Source organism: Hibiscus syriacus, unplaced genomic scaffold (genome assembly GCF_006381635.1).
Source record: "Hibiscus syriacus cultivar Baekdansim isolate YM2019G1 unplaced genomic scaffold, ASM638163v2 tig00011831_pilon, whole genome shotgun sequence".
In the NCBI taxonomy this organism is placed as follows: domain Eukaryota; kingdom Viridiplantae; phylum Streptophyta; class Magnoliopsida; order Malvales; family Malvaceae; genus Hibiscus; species Hibiscus syriacus.
Window position 1 is genome coordinate 51,452 of NW_024062259.1, and position 17,933 is coordinate 69,384.

Here is a 17,933-nt window from a genome sequence, read left to right on the forward strand (position 1 = left end):
TGAAAATATAATCAAAAGTAAGTAAAAAGGATCGAAATATTACCTTAAAATTTAAACTTACCCTTTTCGTTAAAAAGACAACTGGAAATTACCTTAGCCTGACTCACTTACCTGTCCCCAGCGGAGTCGCCAAGCTGTCGTAACCGTCTTTCGGTTGGTTCCCGGAATTGGACTTCGACTTGAAAAATGTGATTGGAGTCGCCACCGATTATTTATTTAAAAAAATAAAATAGGTTAATCGGATACCTTATATCTTACCTGATCTGCGTCTTACCAAAGATATGTCAGATTCGGGAGTCGGTTACGGTCAAGGAAGGATTAGCACCCTTGAACCGCCCTTTCGGTACTACGTAATTTCCAGTTGTTTTTAATTAAGAAAATCGAAAGTTAAAATTTAAAGGTAACATATGATCCAAAATTACTTACCTCCGATCAATTGAAAGAGTACCCTTAAAAAGTCGAGAAACGCGTTAAAGGAAAAAGGAAATAAGAGTAAATGAAATAAAGAAAATAGAAGGAAAAAAAATAAAAAAATGATGAAAAACTAAAAGAGGAATAAAACATATAATTATTAAGTGCAAAATAATAATAATGATAATAAGTAGTAAAATAAAAAATGCAATCACACCAAAAAAGTAAAAAAGAAAGTCAAGGTTTGGTGAAGTATAACTGTCGGGAAGGAAAGACTGAGACTGTAGTTAATAAATGAGTGTGATGTATCCCTATAATATAGTAAGAATGAATAAACAAAAAACATTATGATATAATATATATATATATATAATAAATAATAACGAAAAAAATAATTTAATAATGTAAAATAATAATAATGTAATATAATATAAATACATGAAAACAAAAAATAAATAATAAAGAAGTATAAAATATAAAAATATAATTAAATGTATATATATGCATATGTTAAAAAAGTAAAATAAAATAAAATACAATAAAAAATATACATATAATGATAATAATAGTAGTAAAGAGAAAAATATATTTATATACGTTAATAGTAAAATAATAATAAATATAATAGTTATAATATATATATATAATAACTTTTAAAAAATATTAAAATAATATTAGAATAAAAATATATATATACACTTAATAATACGATTTATCAAAAGAAATAAATAAAAATATGAAAATAATACATAGGGACCGTTCATCGGCGACAACCTTTCCTTCGTTTAAATATCCTAGTATTTTTTTAAAATGGCCTCGGGGTTGTGTAGATCTAAAGAAAAAGTTTCGAACGACAACCCCTTTTCCTCGGCCAAAACTATTTTTTTTCAAGCACAAAGACGAATAACAACACATGCAAGTGAAGAAAAGAATGCGAAAGGTAAAAGCTTTCACCTTTTATTGCTCCTGAATTGTTTACAATAGCTTCAAAACAATCTATTTGCTCGTATTTTTTCTGGTAATTTCGTATGTCAATCGTGTGTTACAATAGTGAGCTACAATGGCTATTTATAGTGCTTGTGGATCATATCTTTAGGAGTTTAAAACATAGCAAAATTCTATCCTATTTTAGGAGTTGAATCCTAGCAGAATTCTATCCTATTTTTTAGAGTTTGAATCCTAATAGGACGAAAATGTGTGTTGACACTTATGCTCCAACATACATGGTGTTCGAACCCGAAATCCTAAGGTATATTTATATAAAAAAAAACTAATGTGGAAGTTTTTAAAAAAACTTAGGAACGTTTGAAAACTAAATATAAAAAAAATGGACGGTTAAGTATAATTTTATAAGATATTTGTATATATGAATTTAAAAAAGTGGACGGTTAAATATAAATAATATTACGTTTTTAATGATTTTAGAAAATATTACGTTAAACTTATTAAATGATCTTTATGATAAAAATATTATTCTATTTAAAAAATTGCTAATATTCAAATAATTATGTTTGCATAATATATTATCAATAATTATAAAAAATAAATATATATTATTTTATAAATCCCTCAATATTATTTAAAGAAAATTAAAACTTTTTTAATAATTTAAGATTAATGCAAGTAGTCAAATTTTAACAAAAACAAATATATTAACTTTGAAACAACAAAAATTATTAAATCATAGTCAAATCACTAACCGCCCACTATAGTTGCTGTCAGTCGATTGTAATGTTTTCATTTTTATTTTATTATTATGTTTTATGTTTCAATCGAATATGAGGTTTTTCTTTTTTTTAATTTAATTATTTTCAAATTATACGTCTCACTTAATGTGTTTATTATTGATTTTAAATAGTAAAAAATTTTAAATTTTAATCATAATTATTTTAAATATTTTAAACTTTTAAATTTTATAAAATATATATTTAAAAACTATTTGATTTAAGGTTTTTAAAATATTTTTTCCTTATTTTTATCAATAATGTTTTTAAATAATAATGACTATTAAAAGAGTTTAACTTAAAGAAGCCAATAACAAATGACAGACTAACTATTTAAATATCCAAACTACTATTATCATCCTCCTGAAACTTCGACACCACCCTGGTACGCGGCTAAGAGAACTGAACAGCATCACAAGTCTTTCTATCCGCCAATTTCGTCATGCAGTCAGCCACCTTGTTTCTTATCCTCTGCACATATTGGATCCTTACAGTCCAAGCTTGCTGAAGCAACACAACATTCTACCTCAAAAGTGTTATTCGACCACGATCATCTTCCTCTTGTTGAATTACATTAATGGCTTCTAGGCTATCAACCTCTAATATAATTTGTCGTTCACCTAGTTACCAAGCACATAATAGTCCCAAATACATCCCCAAATCTCAACCTCCACGAAAACAGAACAGATGCCAATGAATTTGGTAAAACTCATTCGCCACTCCCCCATGCTATTCCGGGCAACACTCCCACAAGCAGCAACTCATTCGCCAGATAAGCCTCTTTCGTATTGACTCTTTCCTTCTAGAGCTTTGATTATTTCCTCTTTCTGATTCATTTTCTATTTGCACGATTTTCCCCCATCAATAGATCCTCACGCCATTGATTTCAACCATGTCCTGTATCTTCACCCTTCAGATACTATTGGTATAACTCTCGTTTCTCATCAACTCATCGGCATCGAAAAGTATAATGTTTGGAGCCAATCGTTGCGTCTTGCGTTCCTCGTGAAGAACAAGTTGGGCTTCATCGATGGTACCTGCAGGTGAGACGACTTTGATGCCTTGCTTCATGCTCAGTGAGATCGCTGTGATGCGATCTTTTTATCCCGACTTATTAATTCGGTTAGCAAAGAGTTGTTTGCTGGGATCGTCTTCGCCTCAAACGCTGCTCTCGTCTGGAAGGATCTCAAAGAGAGGTATGACAAGATCGATGGTTCTCGTATTTTCTTTTTGAACAGAGAAATTGCAATGTTTGCTCAAGGAGATTTGCCTATTTCTACCTATTTCACCAAGCTGAAACTGTATTGGGACGAATTCTATGCGATAGTGATTCCATATATCCTAAAGCATCACTTTATTATATATTATTATTATCATTTTTAAATTTCATTTTCATACTAGAAAGTTCGAAGTTGCATGGGCAATTTTCAACCAATCATCACATGCAGCAGACCCATTAGCGTCCATGAATATGAACTCCTGCAACTTACACTCTTGATTAGCTTGTTCTATGGTAAACCCTGCGAGTTATTTTTCTATCTTAATAATATGAGGTGATCATAAAATATTATATGTTCATAATATTTTAGTCGTTGATAATTTACACATATCCTACAGACGTAACTGCTAGAACCCTGATCTTCTAAGAAGAATAACATTTGCTTTCGGTACTCATTGGATTCACAACAAAGGGTTAAAGATGTATGATTATCTGGTTAGCGGTAAAATAACTGTGTTCGTCCTTGTACTATAGCAACCTCATACTTTAGCCTATATGATACAACATGGACTACTTGCAGGGGGGGTAGGGCCCTATAGGTTGGGGGAACTCTAGCTCATCAACTTGCACACCTTAAAAATTCATGGTGTGTTGTTATCCCGCGGCCGTCCTCTTGAATTTTGATGCTTTTTGGATTTGACTTGTTATTCCATACCAGATATTTAACACTCCCCCCATAATTTTTGTATCATTTCCTGATTTTGAGTTATATTCTAAGTGAAATAGATTATACCCTTCATTTTTACTATACAAACTACAAATAATACTCAAGTTATCTGCAGTTATCCAAAGGAAGATGTGGGGAAGAAATGAATAGACCCTTTTTGCACCTTAGGAGATCACTTGGTATAGTTCTTTTGGGGATATTTAACAAATGGTGGTTCGGGCCAATAAAAGATTCTTTGAAATTATTGCAACTTGGTTGAGCCTGACTAAGATGGAAGTCGGTGAATGAATATCGATCCTCATCATTGGAGCAACAAAGCTATGAACACATTCTCTTGCATTTCTTCTTCTTCTTCTTGGTCCTCTAACAATTTATGTGGTTCCAAAGGAGACAAATCACTAAAATTCTACAAATTCTCTTTACAAGATTTCTACGTCTAGGGACGGACGCATAATTTTATGTTAAAGGATTAAATTCTAAAATTTTGGAGGTAACAAACTTATAAAATTCTACAAGAGGAAAAAAGATTTTAAATAGAAAATACAGAAAAATTCTACACTTGCCCTTCTATCCCCGTCTACGCCAACTGATATCATATACCCCACCACTTCCTATAAAAGAGAAGCCATTCCCAACTCATTTGCTCGTATCATCCCTTAGGTAGCAGTCCTATTAGCTACCCCTTTCTGCAGCTTATTTCTTCTCAAGAGGGGGGGAAAATGTCCTCCCATGGGTCTGGTTCATGGACAGTTAAGCAAAACAAAGACTTCGAAAGGGCTTTGTCTGTTTACGACAAGGACACCTCTGACCGTTGGTACAACGTTGCCAAGGCTGTCGGAGGGAAAACTGCTGACGAAGTTAAGAGGCACTATGAACTGCTCGTGGCGGATGTCGAGTACATCGAGGCCGGCCAAGTTCCCTTCCCCTATAGAGCCTCTGCAAATTAGCCTCATGGTAAATCTTCCTACAACGGACCTTAGGCTCAGTTACTGCATACACAAACTTCATTCTAACCTTTGTTTTGATACGCAGGAAGGATGTCGCATGTCAGCTGCAATGAAGAAGATCAGTTGGTAGTAGCCAGTATTAAATTATAGAAGAATCGGCCATTATTGTTATCTTCGAAGTTTTGTTGTGTTCTTATATTCTATGTTTGTACGATGAAGAGGCACATAATTGTGATCCTTGCTTTTGTGAAACCCTCTTATTAGAATAATTAAATAATTATAAAGTTAAATAAAAAGATGAGCATAAAGAAGTAAAAGGCAGTAACCGGCATTCTTGACTTTTAACTGCACTATAACGTGAACGACACCGCAAAGATCAGCATAAAGAACAGGTTTTTTTGCCCCCATGACAAAAAATTAATTGGCCCAATAAGCACATTCATAATTTATTTTATAATTTACGACAAATATTATAATGTAAAATAAATTTATCATGTCGAGTTGATGAGTTTATTCAAATAATATATTTTTATTTAAATTCATCATGTAGATGTGATGAGTTATAATAAAAAAATTAAATAAAAAATATATTTATTAGAATTTATTACGATGAGTTCCAAGTCAGCATAATAAACGTAGTAGATCTCTGAATAATTTGTTTTGTACTATTACGGTATTAGACCAATTTAGCCATAAAGATCAATAGCATCTTTTGGCCCACAATATCTTGAGTTTAGTCTTACTGAATCTTCCATATTCCAATCGATGTACCAACACCCAAATATAATATACAATACAAACTCATATAAATTCCACATTTATGTATGATCATTTTACCAATGATTGATATCCAATTTGCATGGGGATCGTGTCCTAATATATCACACATCTTTGGTCAAATTGTATAAACCCTCTTTATATTTTTTTTATGGAATTAGTCCCTCTAATCTTATTTTAGTATCTTTAGTCTTCTTTTCTTTTTCTTTTTGCTAGATAGTCTTTTATTACTCTAGAAACATGGATTGTTAATCTTGATTATAATTTTCTTTTCCTAATTCTGTTAAATAATTTGACATGAATTATTTATTTTATACATGTAATGATGTGTTATATTCACTTTGATATTTAGGGGGGAAAAATAGACAAAAATTGACATTTCCTTTTGGTTATTCTCCCCTATTAGCCTATCTAGACCTTCCCACCTAAAAGGCTCTTTACTTTTTAGTGCTTCAGTTTTCAATTGCTTTGGGTGAAAATTCAAGTCATATTTTCTAGGAATTCTTTTTTTGTAGGGAAAAGATAGATTAAAGTTTTTAGAGGGGTTAAAATACAATTTTATCATTGTACTAATTTTAAAATTTTGGAAGGATCATAAAGATTATAATGGAACTAAAGAAATGATGTTTTGTTCTTTTGCGGCTGATGCAAATATGCAATAATGTAGTGGACATGTGAGTTTTAATTATCCATCGAGTATAAAGTTGCAGATTCCTGGTTCTGTGGTAGTACTCTCTTTTAACTCATAATGAAGAGGCGATCAGAATCCTGCATTAGAACTTGCTAAAACAATCAAGAAAATAAAAAAAAATAAAACCTAATATTATGCTCCAAATTCAAAAGAAGAGATTAGATTGAATATTGATAATGATTCCATATATGCATGGGTAATTTTCAACCAATCATCACATGCAGCATTACCCATGAATATGACATCCTGCAACTTTGTTCTATGGCTACGTAGTCTTATATACAACCTCATTCTTTTGCAGTAGCCTACAACATGGACTACTTGCAGGGGGGGTAGGACCGTATAGGTCGGGGCGAACTCTAACTCATCAACTTGCAAACCTTAAAAATTCTGATGCTTTGTGGATTTGACTTGTTATTCCAAACCATATATTTAACTCTCTTCCCATAATCTTTGTATCATTTCCTGATTTTGAGTTTATATTCTAAGTGAAAGAGATTAGACCCTTCATTTTATGATACAAACTACAAATAATGCTCTAGTTATCTGCAGGAAAAGATGGGGAAGAATAGACCCCTTTTGTACCTTAGGAGATCACTTGCTATACTTCTTTTGGTGATATTTAACAAATGGTGGCTCGGGCCAACGAAAGATTCTCTGAAATTATTGCAATTTGGTTGAGCCTGACTAAGATGGAGGTCGGCCAATGAATCTGGATCCTCATCATTGGATTTGAAGGTACAAAGCTATGAACTGATTGTCTTTTTTATTTCTTCTTCATGGTCCACCAACAATTTCTGTGGTTCCAAAGGAAACAAATCACTAAAATTCTACAGATTCTCTTTGCCAACTGATATCATATACCTCTCCACTGCCTATAAAAGAGCAGCCATTCCCAACTCATTTTCTCGTACCATCCCTTAGGTTGCAGTCCTATTAATAGCTACGTCTTATTGCAGCCTCACTGATATTCAAAAAGAGGGGGGAAATGGCATCGACCTCAATGTCGTCTCGTGGGTGTGGTTCATGGACAGCCAAGCAAAACAAAGACTTCGAAAGGGCTTTGGCTGTTTATGACAAGAACACCCCCGACCGCTGGTACAACGTTGCCAAGGCTGTCGGAGGGAAAACTGCCGACGAAGTTAAGAGGCACTACGAGCTGCTCGTGGCGGATGTAGAGTACATAGAGTCCGGCCAAGTTCCCTTCCCCTATAGGTCCTCTGCAAATTAGCCCCAAGTTAGATCTTCCTACATTGGACCTTACACTATCTCATTGTCTTAACAATATATATGTGCATAAGGAGTCCATTTAAATAGCAAGTTCCTGGGTTTCTTCTAACCACTGATATCACGTGAAGCACTTTTCACATTGCTTTCATCCCATAATAATGAACAATTTCAATTATATGCTTACCTTTTTCATACTTTTAAGATTCACCTTGCTTCTTTATCTTATGCTTTCTTCTATTCCTTTGTTGCTTCTCCCAACTACATGCTCCAGCTGATAGTCTTCAAACTATTGATTCTTAAATGACTAAAAGAACACTTATGAGAAGGAAAGACATATAAAAAAAAAAATAGTGAACAGCATGAATTAAAATAGATAATGTAAAAATTCATCCCTAATGTTATTACATTGAATATATAAGTATTCTTCTGAATTTGAGAACTATATAGATCTAGTGAACTAGAGATGTCACATCTGATCCATACTAAATCATATAAAACACAATTATCTTCATAAAATATTATTCTAAATTAGTTCAATAACCAAAGTCTATTAAACAAATTAAAATGCTAAAATTATAGATGCAATCTTGGGTTAATGGACTTATTTCAAGGCTTTGTGTTGAATTTGGTGAAACGGGTCGCAAAACAGACTCATGACATTAAAATTGGTCAAGGTTAACAAAAAAAGTCAATGTCGATTAAAGTCAATGGTCAAAATTCAGCAATCAACGATTAAAATCAATGGCTCGACTTGACTCAGTTCAGTTCTACTCAGTGATTCGATTTAGGTATGGTTTGGATCGGTTTGGGTTGGCTTTCGATTTAGGCTAGGGTTTGTAGCTTTTACATATTATGCCAAGCAAAACTGGCCCAATGGGAGGCCTGGTTCTGGGTCTGGAAGAAGTGGGCACGGGTCAGGCATGAGTCGGTTTCAGGTGGGTTTTCAAGCGCTGGACAAAGCCCACGTGTAGGGCGACTGTGTAGCGCGTGTGTCGTCCACACAACTTAGAATTTTGACACGACGAGAGTTGCATATTTGTGCAAGCTTGTATGTGTTCGCTTCTTCCTATTCTGGAGTCGCGAGAGGCGTTGTACTGCTCAGGTGGATAAGGAACAACTACAACTTATATTTACGTCATCATTTGTGTTTTATTACGTAAAAATTGATGTCACGACGAACATCACAATAAATATATCATTAAATGTCAAATGTGACCATGTATATATTTTCGTTATATTATTAAACATATAATGAAATTAATGTATATCGTGACTTTATAATTTACATTCAGTAATAGTTAATTACAACATCTTAAAAGCAGTTAATGATTCTAGCAGCATTGAGATTTGAACAACAAAGCCTCGACTTTGATTAGAATATGTAAGGATTAATTCATTCATTTTACATCTAACAGGGGAAGAAAACACCAGAAAAAGGCTTACTTAATCAATTACCTAAAAATTAAACTCAGCCTTTAATTGCTTAATTGGATTAATAATCAATCATATCTCATAAAAATTATTATTAATTAAATTCCCTAATTATATTTATAATTTAATTAATTATAGTTTAAGTTAATTACATATTTAATTCCCTTTAGTTTTAAAAATTCTAATTTAGTCCCTAATTTGAGTGTTTAATTAATATTTTGCTCATTATTCTTTTCTGTTTAGGTAATTTATTCATAATCATTTTATTATTTATTATTTTATGTATTATTATTACATTACTATTAATTCATATTATATTAGTAGTATTAGTATTAGTATTAGCATAATTGAGATCAAACAAACGAGAAAAATAATATAAAAAGAGTTAGGGGTTGTTTGATAAAATAAAATGATTAAGCGTTGAATGATTCAATGGCCTGAATGATTCAAAGGCTCTGTATGAATTGACTCTAAAGTGACATGCTGTTTGATAATGGTTCTGAATGTACAATCTGAATTATGAATATTTTCATTTTTACCTTCATAATGATTTATTATATTATAAGATATGATTGTTTAATAAGACAACATGTGAAAAAATAGGTATTATGGTAAAATACCGGGTGCTTAACGATTCAGAATGTACTTTAATGCTGAATCATTTAGTAGTGTTTTGATGTTTCATTCAGCATAATCTTCATTCAGAGGTGAGAGTCAAACACGCTGAATGTTGAACGGTTCAGCATTCAACAGTAAACAAACGACCCCTTAGTTTAGGCAATTATTTTTTTTTAAGATTTTTTAAGAAAAATATAAGCTTAAAGGGTGAAATTAGATGTTCAATCTTTGAGTAGTTTAAAGTTCACACTAAGGGCCTGAAACTTCTAAAACTTATGAACTAATCACATAAACTATACAATTTTTCCAATTTAATACAAATTTCATAATTAATATATCAAAAATCAAATTTAAACTCAACAAATTCTTTTAAACTCGATTTTGGGACGTGATATATATGGTTATTTCATTAGCACTCGACTTTAACATTATCAATTAAAGATTATTTTTAATTATAAAAAGGTCTTAAATATATGAATACATAAATATATGTTAAAAAAACTATTTTTTTCAAATGGTTAAATTAGCGTTAATTGTTAAATGATTTAGATTATTTATAATATAATAGCTTAGAATTTATGAAAATTATGAATCGATTGTAGAAAATTTACAAAACTTCCAATTTAATCCAAATTTCAGAATTAATATATTAAAAATAAAATTTAAACCCAACAAATTCTTTTAATCTCAATTTTGGGGTGTGACATATATGATGATTATCTTATCAGCATTCAATTTTCACATGATCAACTAAATATAAATTTTATCGATAAAAGAGGTCTTAAATATACATATACATATAAATATATGAGTAAATAAAAAATTTCTTTTATATATATAAAAGAGGTCTTATATATAGAACACATAAGTTTGAAAAAAATTTAAAATTTTGAATTATCATCATTGATACGATTTTAAATTAGAGGTGCATCTATGTTGTCATTAAAAAATTTCGCACAATGGCGTCAAATATTAAGTGACATAATATCATTATGCTTTTAAAATCATCATATAAAAGATGAGATTATAACAAATAATTGATTTAATCACGTTAAAAATATTCATGGTGCAATACATTAACTGAAGTAATTTCACGACGTCTTTAAAAATCGTCATATAAAAAAGATATAACAATGAGTGACAAATAATTGATTTTGTCATGCTAAATCTATTTTTCGTGATAATAATAAAAAGTCACTTTTAATGTCTTATAAAATATGACTAATCAAAGTGTCACGAATAAAATTTATTAGTGACAAATGTGCAACGTTGCGAATTCAAATCGCATCGTCGTTATAATAAACGTCACTAATACTTTTTTTTTCATTGGAGACGAGTTTACATCGTCACTATTTTGTATAAATTTCATTAAAAGGTTTCTCACCAAAAATTTTGGCGGGAAGATTTTAACGCCAAACATATAGTGACAAAAATTAATGAACATTTTTGAAATAGTCATAAATGATTAGCATTAATTAGTAAATATGAAGAAATGAAAAAATGTCACATTATATTATATTTTGTGACGTTATACGCAACATCATATAGAATTTCGTCACAAATTGATAAATTTGTTGTAGTTGTGTTTCCCAAATTGTGACAGGAAGGGGTGTCTTGATGGTAAGGGCATCAAGGCAAGGAATAATTCGCTATTGTTGATGAGGCCCATCTAATATTGGTGAAGAGTTGCGGTTGGTGAGAAAATGATAATTGGTCGGTCTTTGGATTAAGGAGTGAGTGGATTATCATGAGGAAGGATGAGGGTTATTCAATCACAGACAATTCATCTCTTTTTCTTGTCATAATTGAGGGTATTTATAATGACTTTTAGTGCATGTCTCAGTCGTAAGGTAATCGTGGCTATTTGTAACCTGTCAAATTAGACAGATCTTGTAGTTAGATTTTAGATTTCGTTCTGACGCAACACATGAGCCTCTCAAAGGTCTTCTTTATGTGTTGTATTTGACCATAAACTTGTATTCGAAAGATGTAGGTTAGTTGAAGACCCTAGTGGATGGAAAGATCTACTTAAAGAGCTTGATTAGTGGAGAATTGACAGTTTAATGAATCTCGTCTAAAAGGAAGTTTGTAGGTTTTCAAATACCATAACCATAGATATATTACAGTACCTTTGGTGAAATTAGATCGATACATTCTCTCTCAAAGATAAGCATAAATAAAAAAAAAGATAGTAACATGCATTCTTGACTTTTACCTGCATTTTAACGAAAACGACACCATAAAGAAATGAGAGGCAGTGACATGGTATTAGGAGTTGATTGAAGTATAGCCCATTGTGGATGAACTAAAATAAAATAACATGAGGCTGACATTTACAAAGAACAACAAGGAAATAACTCTACAAAGAGGACACATGAATTCTATCATTAGAATGATTTCAGGGGCTAAGTTACAGAAATTAACAACAAAGGATGCAGAATTAATTGGGGAAATGTACTTTCTAAGTACTAAAGAAGAGACTGACAGTGAAATGCCCTGCCTACTTTCTAAGTAATCATTACACGATTATAAACTTAAATGAGACGTATAATTAATGAAGGATTCGACTTTTTTTTGAAAGGATAAAGGATTCGACTTTTCTTTTGAAAAATGGTACTTTGTATTAGAAGAGATAACAAAGTACGCCACTCCAAGTACCTCATTAAAAAATCTCCCTAAACCTAAAATAGAGAAAAAATAGTGTACCTGGAAGCGGCAACGAATAATGTACAATTTCATTACAATGAAAAAGAAATGCCTCAACCCATACATCAATGGAATCCCATCACATCTATATTCATAGCCCAGTTTGGAAGCATCCACCAAAACTTTGGATTACTAATTTCAGTAAAGAGAGGTTGGGGATGACGCAGCCCACCTGATTCCACATATCAACCAAAATAGAACGCTAAAGAAATTCAAGCAGAATATAATACATTTAGCCTTTTAATAGCAGCTAGGAATCCTTTTCAACATCAACCAATAACTATAGATTCAGGACTTCGAACAAAATCTTGAACGCTAGGAACCAACGACGGCCATAAGGAATTAGTCCAAACCCCTATCTAAACCATGGCTAAATAGAATATCTGATCAATCGAAAGAGAACAACCATTGGACCTACATTTATTCATGCACAACCATATTTCCCAAATCAAACCAAAAAAACCGAGTTTCCATAGCTCTCGAAATTTCCTTCTTATTCTCTATGAACACCATACCTACAGAAAATATTTAACATTCATGGGAACAACAATATTAACATTCCACACAGAACACCAGCGCTGCCATACTTTCCAAACAACATCACAATGACACAAAACATGTTTAATAGTTTCAGGTGCACTATTGCAGAAAATACATAGAACATTCTCAATGCAATGAACGCCTTGCTTAACCAATTCAGTTGTAACCGACACCCTTCGATGCACAGCTTTCCAAACAAAACCAATAACTTTTGGAGGGGCTAATTTAGACCACACCCTTTTACAAATAGAATCTTTTAACTTGCCAGTAGAATCCAGATTGGAACAATAGGATGTAGGGGAATAATTACCATCAGGCGAACCGGCCCAATTCAATCTATCCGGACCAGGAACTAAACTAACAGCTCTATTGAGAACAGAAGTAAATTCATTCTAAAGAGGTTTTTTCCACTAAAAAGAGCTCTCCTCAACTCTATCTTCTATTCCCAATTTCCATTATTCCAAAAACCATAGTCGTTGATATTCCCGGATTTTTTGGAAACTAAACCGTAAATTCTAGGGAAAGAGACTTTGAGGGAAGCCATTTCAGTCCAATGGTCAGCCCAAAAATCAACTTTTGATACATCGCCCATAATGCAAGTAACATCAGACATCATAATCGCCTCGTTGAATATTATCGGGTTTACAATTTACGCCATACCCAAGAAGACTTAAGTGCATTAACCGCTTTTGGGACGAGCGACTCATTATAGTTATACATAGCAACTAATTTTTTCCCCAGAAACTGTCATTTTCCACACTATATCGTCAAACCCATTTGTTAAGCAATGCACGACTCCTAGTTTTAATGTCGAAGAAACCCAACCCCCCATGTGATTTTGGCCCGCATAAAGTATCCCATTTAATCCAATGAATTCCTCTCTCCGAATTGCCCTTCCATACAAAATTAACTATGAATTTATTAATCCTCTCAGATATGGATTTAGGAATAGGGAACAGAGACATATAGTAAACATGTAAATTAGTTCAAACTGATTTGACCAACGTAAGCCTACCCCCAAAGGATAGAACTTTGCATTTCCAGCTCCGTAAGCAACGCTCGATTTTGTCCAAGACTAGTTTCCATAGACTTTGAGTTTTTTATATGGCCTAAAGGGAGACCCAAATAGGTCGAAAGAATAAATGCCCATCCATAATGAATTAAATCCGCCCACCTCCTGACTCTATTTTCATCCACATTAATACAAAAAATTTTGGACTTCTTCGTATTTAACTTCAAACCAGCAACCACTTCAAATATTTTAAGTACACGGTTAAAATTCTTTAACTTCATTTCATTTTCTGCCGGAAAAAACAAGGAGATCGTCCGCAAATTGGATATGTGATAATTCTACACTTTCAGCACCTATTCCAACCCCACCACACAGATCATTTGCAATCGTTTTCTTTAACATACCACTCAGAGCCTCCCCAACAATGTTAAATAGAAACGGTGAAAATGGACAGCCTTGTCTTAGCCCCATCTTAATTAAAAAACTGTTAAGAAGGGCACTCATTTACTAGCACAACAATCGACGGAGTAGATATACAAAAGTGAACCCATTTTCTCCATCTTCTTCCAAAGCCCATTTCTTTAAAATCAGGTTCAGAAAATACCAATCGACATTGTCATATGCTTTACTGAAATCTGCCTTAAACAATACAACTTTTTTCTTTCTTTTTGTTAAATCATCAATAGCTTCATTTGCAATCAAAATGCAATCAGTAATCTGCTTACCAGCAGTAAAGGCGAACTGTTTCTCCCCCATCACTTCTTTGAGACAGCTAGCTAACCTCTTAGCCAGTAAACGAGACACTAGTTTGTACAAACTGCCCACCAAGGAAATTGGTCTGAAATCATCGGTGTGAACATCATCACCTTTCTTTGGGATAAGAGCAATATATGATTTGTTAAAAGAGAGATCAACTCTGCCCCAATAAAAATCTTCCATGAAATGCATTATATCTTCTTTTATAACCTTCAATATTTCTTGAAAAAATCCAAACTGAAATCGTCCGGTCCCGACGCTCTTGAACCGTCGGACGATTTAATCGTGAGCCAAACCTCTTCTTTAGAGAACAAACTTTCAATGATCCTTCTAGTGGCAGCAGTTAATCGCTTAAATGGAATATCAAATCTCTTAACAGGAAAAGTTTTCACATCGTTATAGCTACACCGGAAATGTTTTATAAAGGCATGTTGAATCCCAGCTTGATGTTTGAGTACTGAATTGTGGATCTTCAGCTTCATAATCTGATTTAGTTTCCCTCTTGATGCGGCTATAAGATGAAAAAATTTAGTATTTCCATCCCCTTCTTTAAACCACCTAAGTCTTGATTTTTGTAGCCATTCTCATTCTTCTTTCTTCAAAACTGCCCACAATCTAGCCTTCATTGTCGCAAGATCAGAATAGGCTGTAAGATGACCGGGATTTGAGATACACAAATTTTCTAGAACATCAATTTCTTTTCCAATCTTTTCGATAGAATCTGTATTATTCTCTCACACACTTCTCTCCCACTCTTTAGTCACATTCTTGGTCAACAACAAGCTTTGATTAATACATTTGCCCTTATTAGACTCCCACATGCCTTTGATTCTTTCAAAAATGATGGGATCATCGCCCCAATGATTGAACCATTTAAAAGGCTGAAAGAATTTTCTTTTCTTCCTATCTCTTAACAAGACCAGATTATGGTCAGATAGGCTTCTTGGAAGAGTAAATTGCATCAGACATGGAAACAAACAAGCAATCTCAGTTGAAATCAAAATCCTATCAAGTCTGTTAGCAGCCATGTTCGACCCACCCCTAAACCAAGTAAACAGACTGCCCGATGTTGGAACTTCTATCAACTCCCATCTTGAAATAAAATCTTCAAACAATCTTCTCGCAATAGACTGATCAGCGGCCCCTATTCTTTCCGAAACAGTCCTGACTGCATTAAAATCCCCCCACAATAACAGGACAATTCAAAAAAACAATAACATTATTCAGTTACTCAAAGAATTTCGGTCTTTCACTTTACGAATTCGGGCCATAAACATTGATGATGCCAATCTCAAGATTATGCAGAACCAAAACACCTTTTAAGCAATAATTCTCCTAAGGACTATATTTCTTCTCACCTCAAAAACATTACAGTCCCATAATGTAATCAGCCCTCCAGAAGCACCTTCAGCAGGCGCACAAATAATGTCACTACAAATTCGACTTTTTAGCCTATGATCAACAGCAGCAGAAACATTCTCAACTTTTGATTCTTGTAACATAACTACTCTTGGTTTGTTCAATTCAATAACCCAGATAATTGCTCTTAATTTAACATTTTTCCCCAACCCTCTAACATTTCAAGTTAAAACAGAGAAACCCAATTCCATGGAATTAAAAACACACATAAAAAAAGATTCTATACCATTATTGTAACATCCTCAATTCCGGGTTAGTGATTAAAGTATAAGATTTTAAAAATTCAATGAACATATTAGATAAACTGAAGAGTGAAGGAATTAATTGAAATATTTTATAGATGATAGTTTAGTAAATGAAGAAAGAGTCAAAGGGCAAATGGGCCATTGAACAAAGAAATAATTAAATAATAATTATTGGGTATTATAATACCCATGTGAAGCATATGATTTGGGAAACAAGTTCCAGACAATTCTCTTCTTCATCTTCTTCTTTTCTCCACCGTGAAGCATACAAACAAAGGTGAGTTTCTTAATTAGTTGATTATTTGTTGAATTAAAGGTTGGGTTATGATCCTTAGGTGATACTTAAGCTTAAGGAAAGCTTAATTTGTCTTATAATCAAAAGATGAAGAAGTTATGAAAGATTAAAGAGAATGGGTTTCAAAGTGAATTTCTAAAAAAGAGTTAATAAATGAACTTTGAGATGGAATTTGACTTGTCATAGGTGTGAATAAGAAGTTACAAGTGTTAAATCAAAGTTTGGATAACATGAAAAATTGGGCATGATTCTTAACTTTAAGAATTTGGATGAGATATGGGAGATAATGTAATACCCCAAAGTTTGACTAGTGACTAAAATGTAAGTTTTGAAAGTTTAGTGGCTAAAGTATAAACTTTGAAAAGTGTAGGGACTGAAAGTTGTAATTTAAAAGTTATATATTTTATGCCTGTAAATGAAAAGTTTGGATTAAAGCAGAGATTTTAGTGGGGATCATATTTTTGGTACGAGAATTTTGATAAAAGATATAAAACAGTAAATTTCAGTATTGAAATCAAATATTCGGATCGAGCTGAAATTTTACAAAAATTTGAAGGATGTTAGAAAATGGTTGGAAATATTATTTTTCATATTTTATATCAGAGAAATTTGGCTCAGAACAGTACGATTTTTCAGATTTGTTCGAACAGTGGAATTTTAGTGACTTAAATGCAATTTTTGAAAATTGCATGGCCAATTTTGAAAGTCAAAGTCAAGTTGTATTATCTTTAACCAAGGAATATTTTATTAGAAGATAATACAATGGCATTTGGTAATTTTCAAGATTTATTAAGGGTATTTTTGAGATTTCTCATTAATTGAATTTTAAATTCAATTAATTAAATAAATGCCAAGTGTCCTTATCTATTAAAGACTAGAAAAATCAAGAGAAGCAGCACATTTTCAGTTTCTTCCTTCATTTGGCCGTGAGTTGAAGTCTTAAAATAGGTAAGGATTTTTATTTTGATTTTTGAAGCAATATACTTAATTTTTTGGATTTAGCTATTAGATAGAGAATTAATCTACATGAAATTCTCTATCATTTGGTACCAATATTACATGGTGAAGATGATTATGTGATGAGATTTTATGATTTGGGATTATGAAGAGTTAAGTTATTTTAAAGAATTGGTTGTAAGAATTGATGAAGAATCTAATGATGAAGTTAAAGAAAACAGTTTAGAT

The 17,933-nt window shown here is 32.4% G+C and overlaps 2 protein-coding genes across 2 annotated transcripts; both read left to right on the forward strand.

Moving 5' to 3' along the window:
* Window positions 1-4,755: 4,755 nt before the first annotated feature.
* Window positions 4,756-5,215, forward strand: LOC120205010 (protein RADIALIS-like 2). Its single transcript, XM_039204969.1, has 2 exons — window positions 4,756-5,035; window positions 5,118-5,215. The coding sequence occupies exon 1, from the start codon at window positions 4,801-4,803 to the stop codon at window positions 5,026-5,028; it is 228 nt and encodes a 75-aa protein (XP_039060900.1). The 5' UTR covers window positions 4,756-4,800; the 3' UTR covers window positions 5,029-5,035; window positions 5,118-5,215.
* Window positions 5,216-7,484: 2,269 nt separating this feature from the next.
* On the forward strand, window positions 7,485-7,768 carry LOC120205009 (protein RADIALIS-like 1). The gene has a single exon (XM_039204968.1). The coding sequence runs from the start codon at window positions 7,485-7,487 to the stop codon at window positions 7,725-7,727; it is 243 nt and encodes an 80-aa protein (XP_039060899.1). The 3' UTR covers window positions 7,728-7,768.
* Window positions 7,769-17,933: the final 10,165 nt, after the last annotated feature.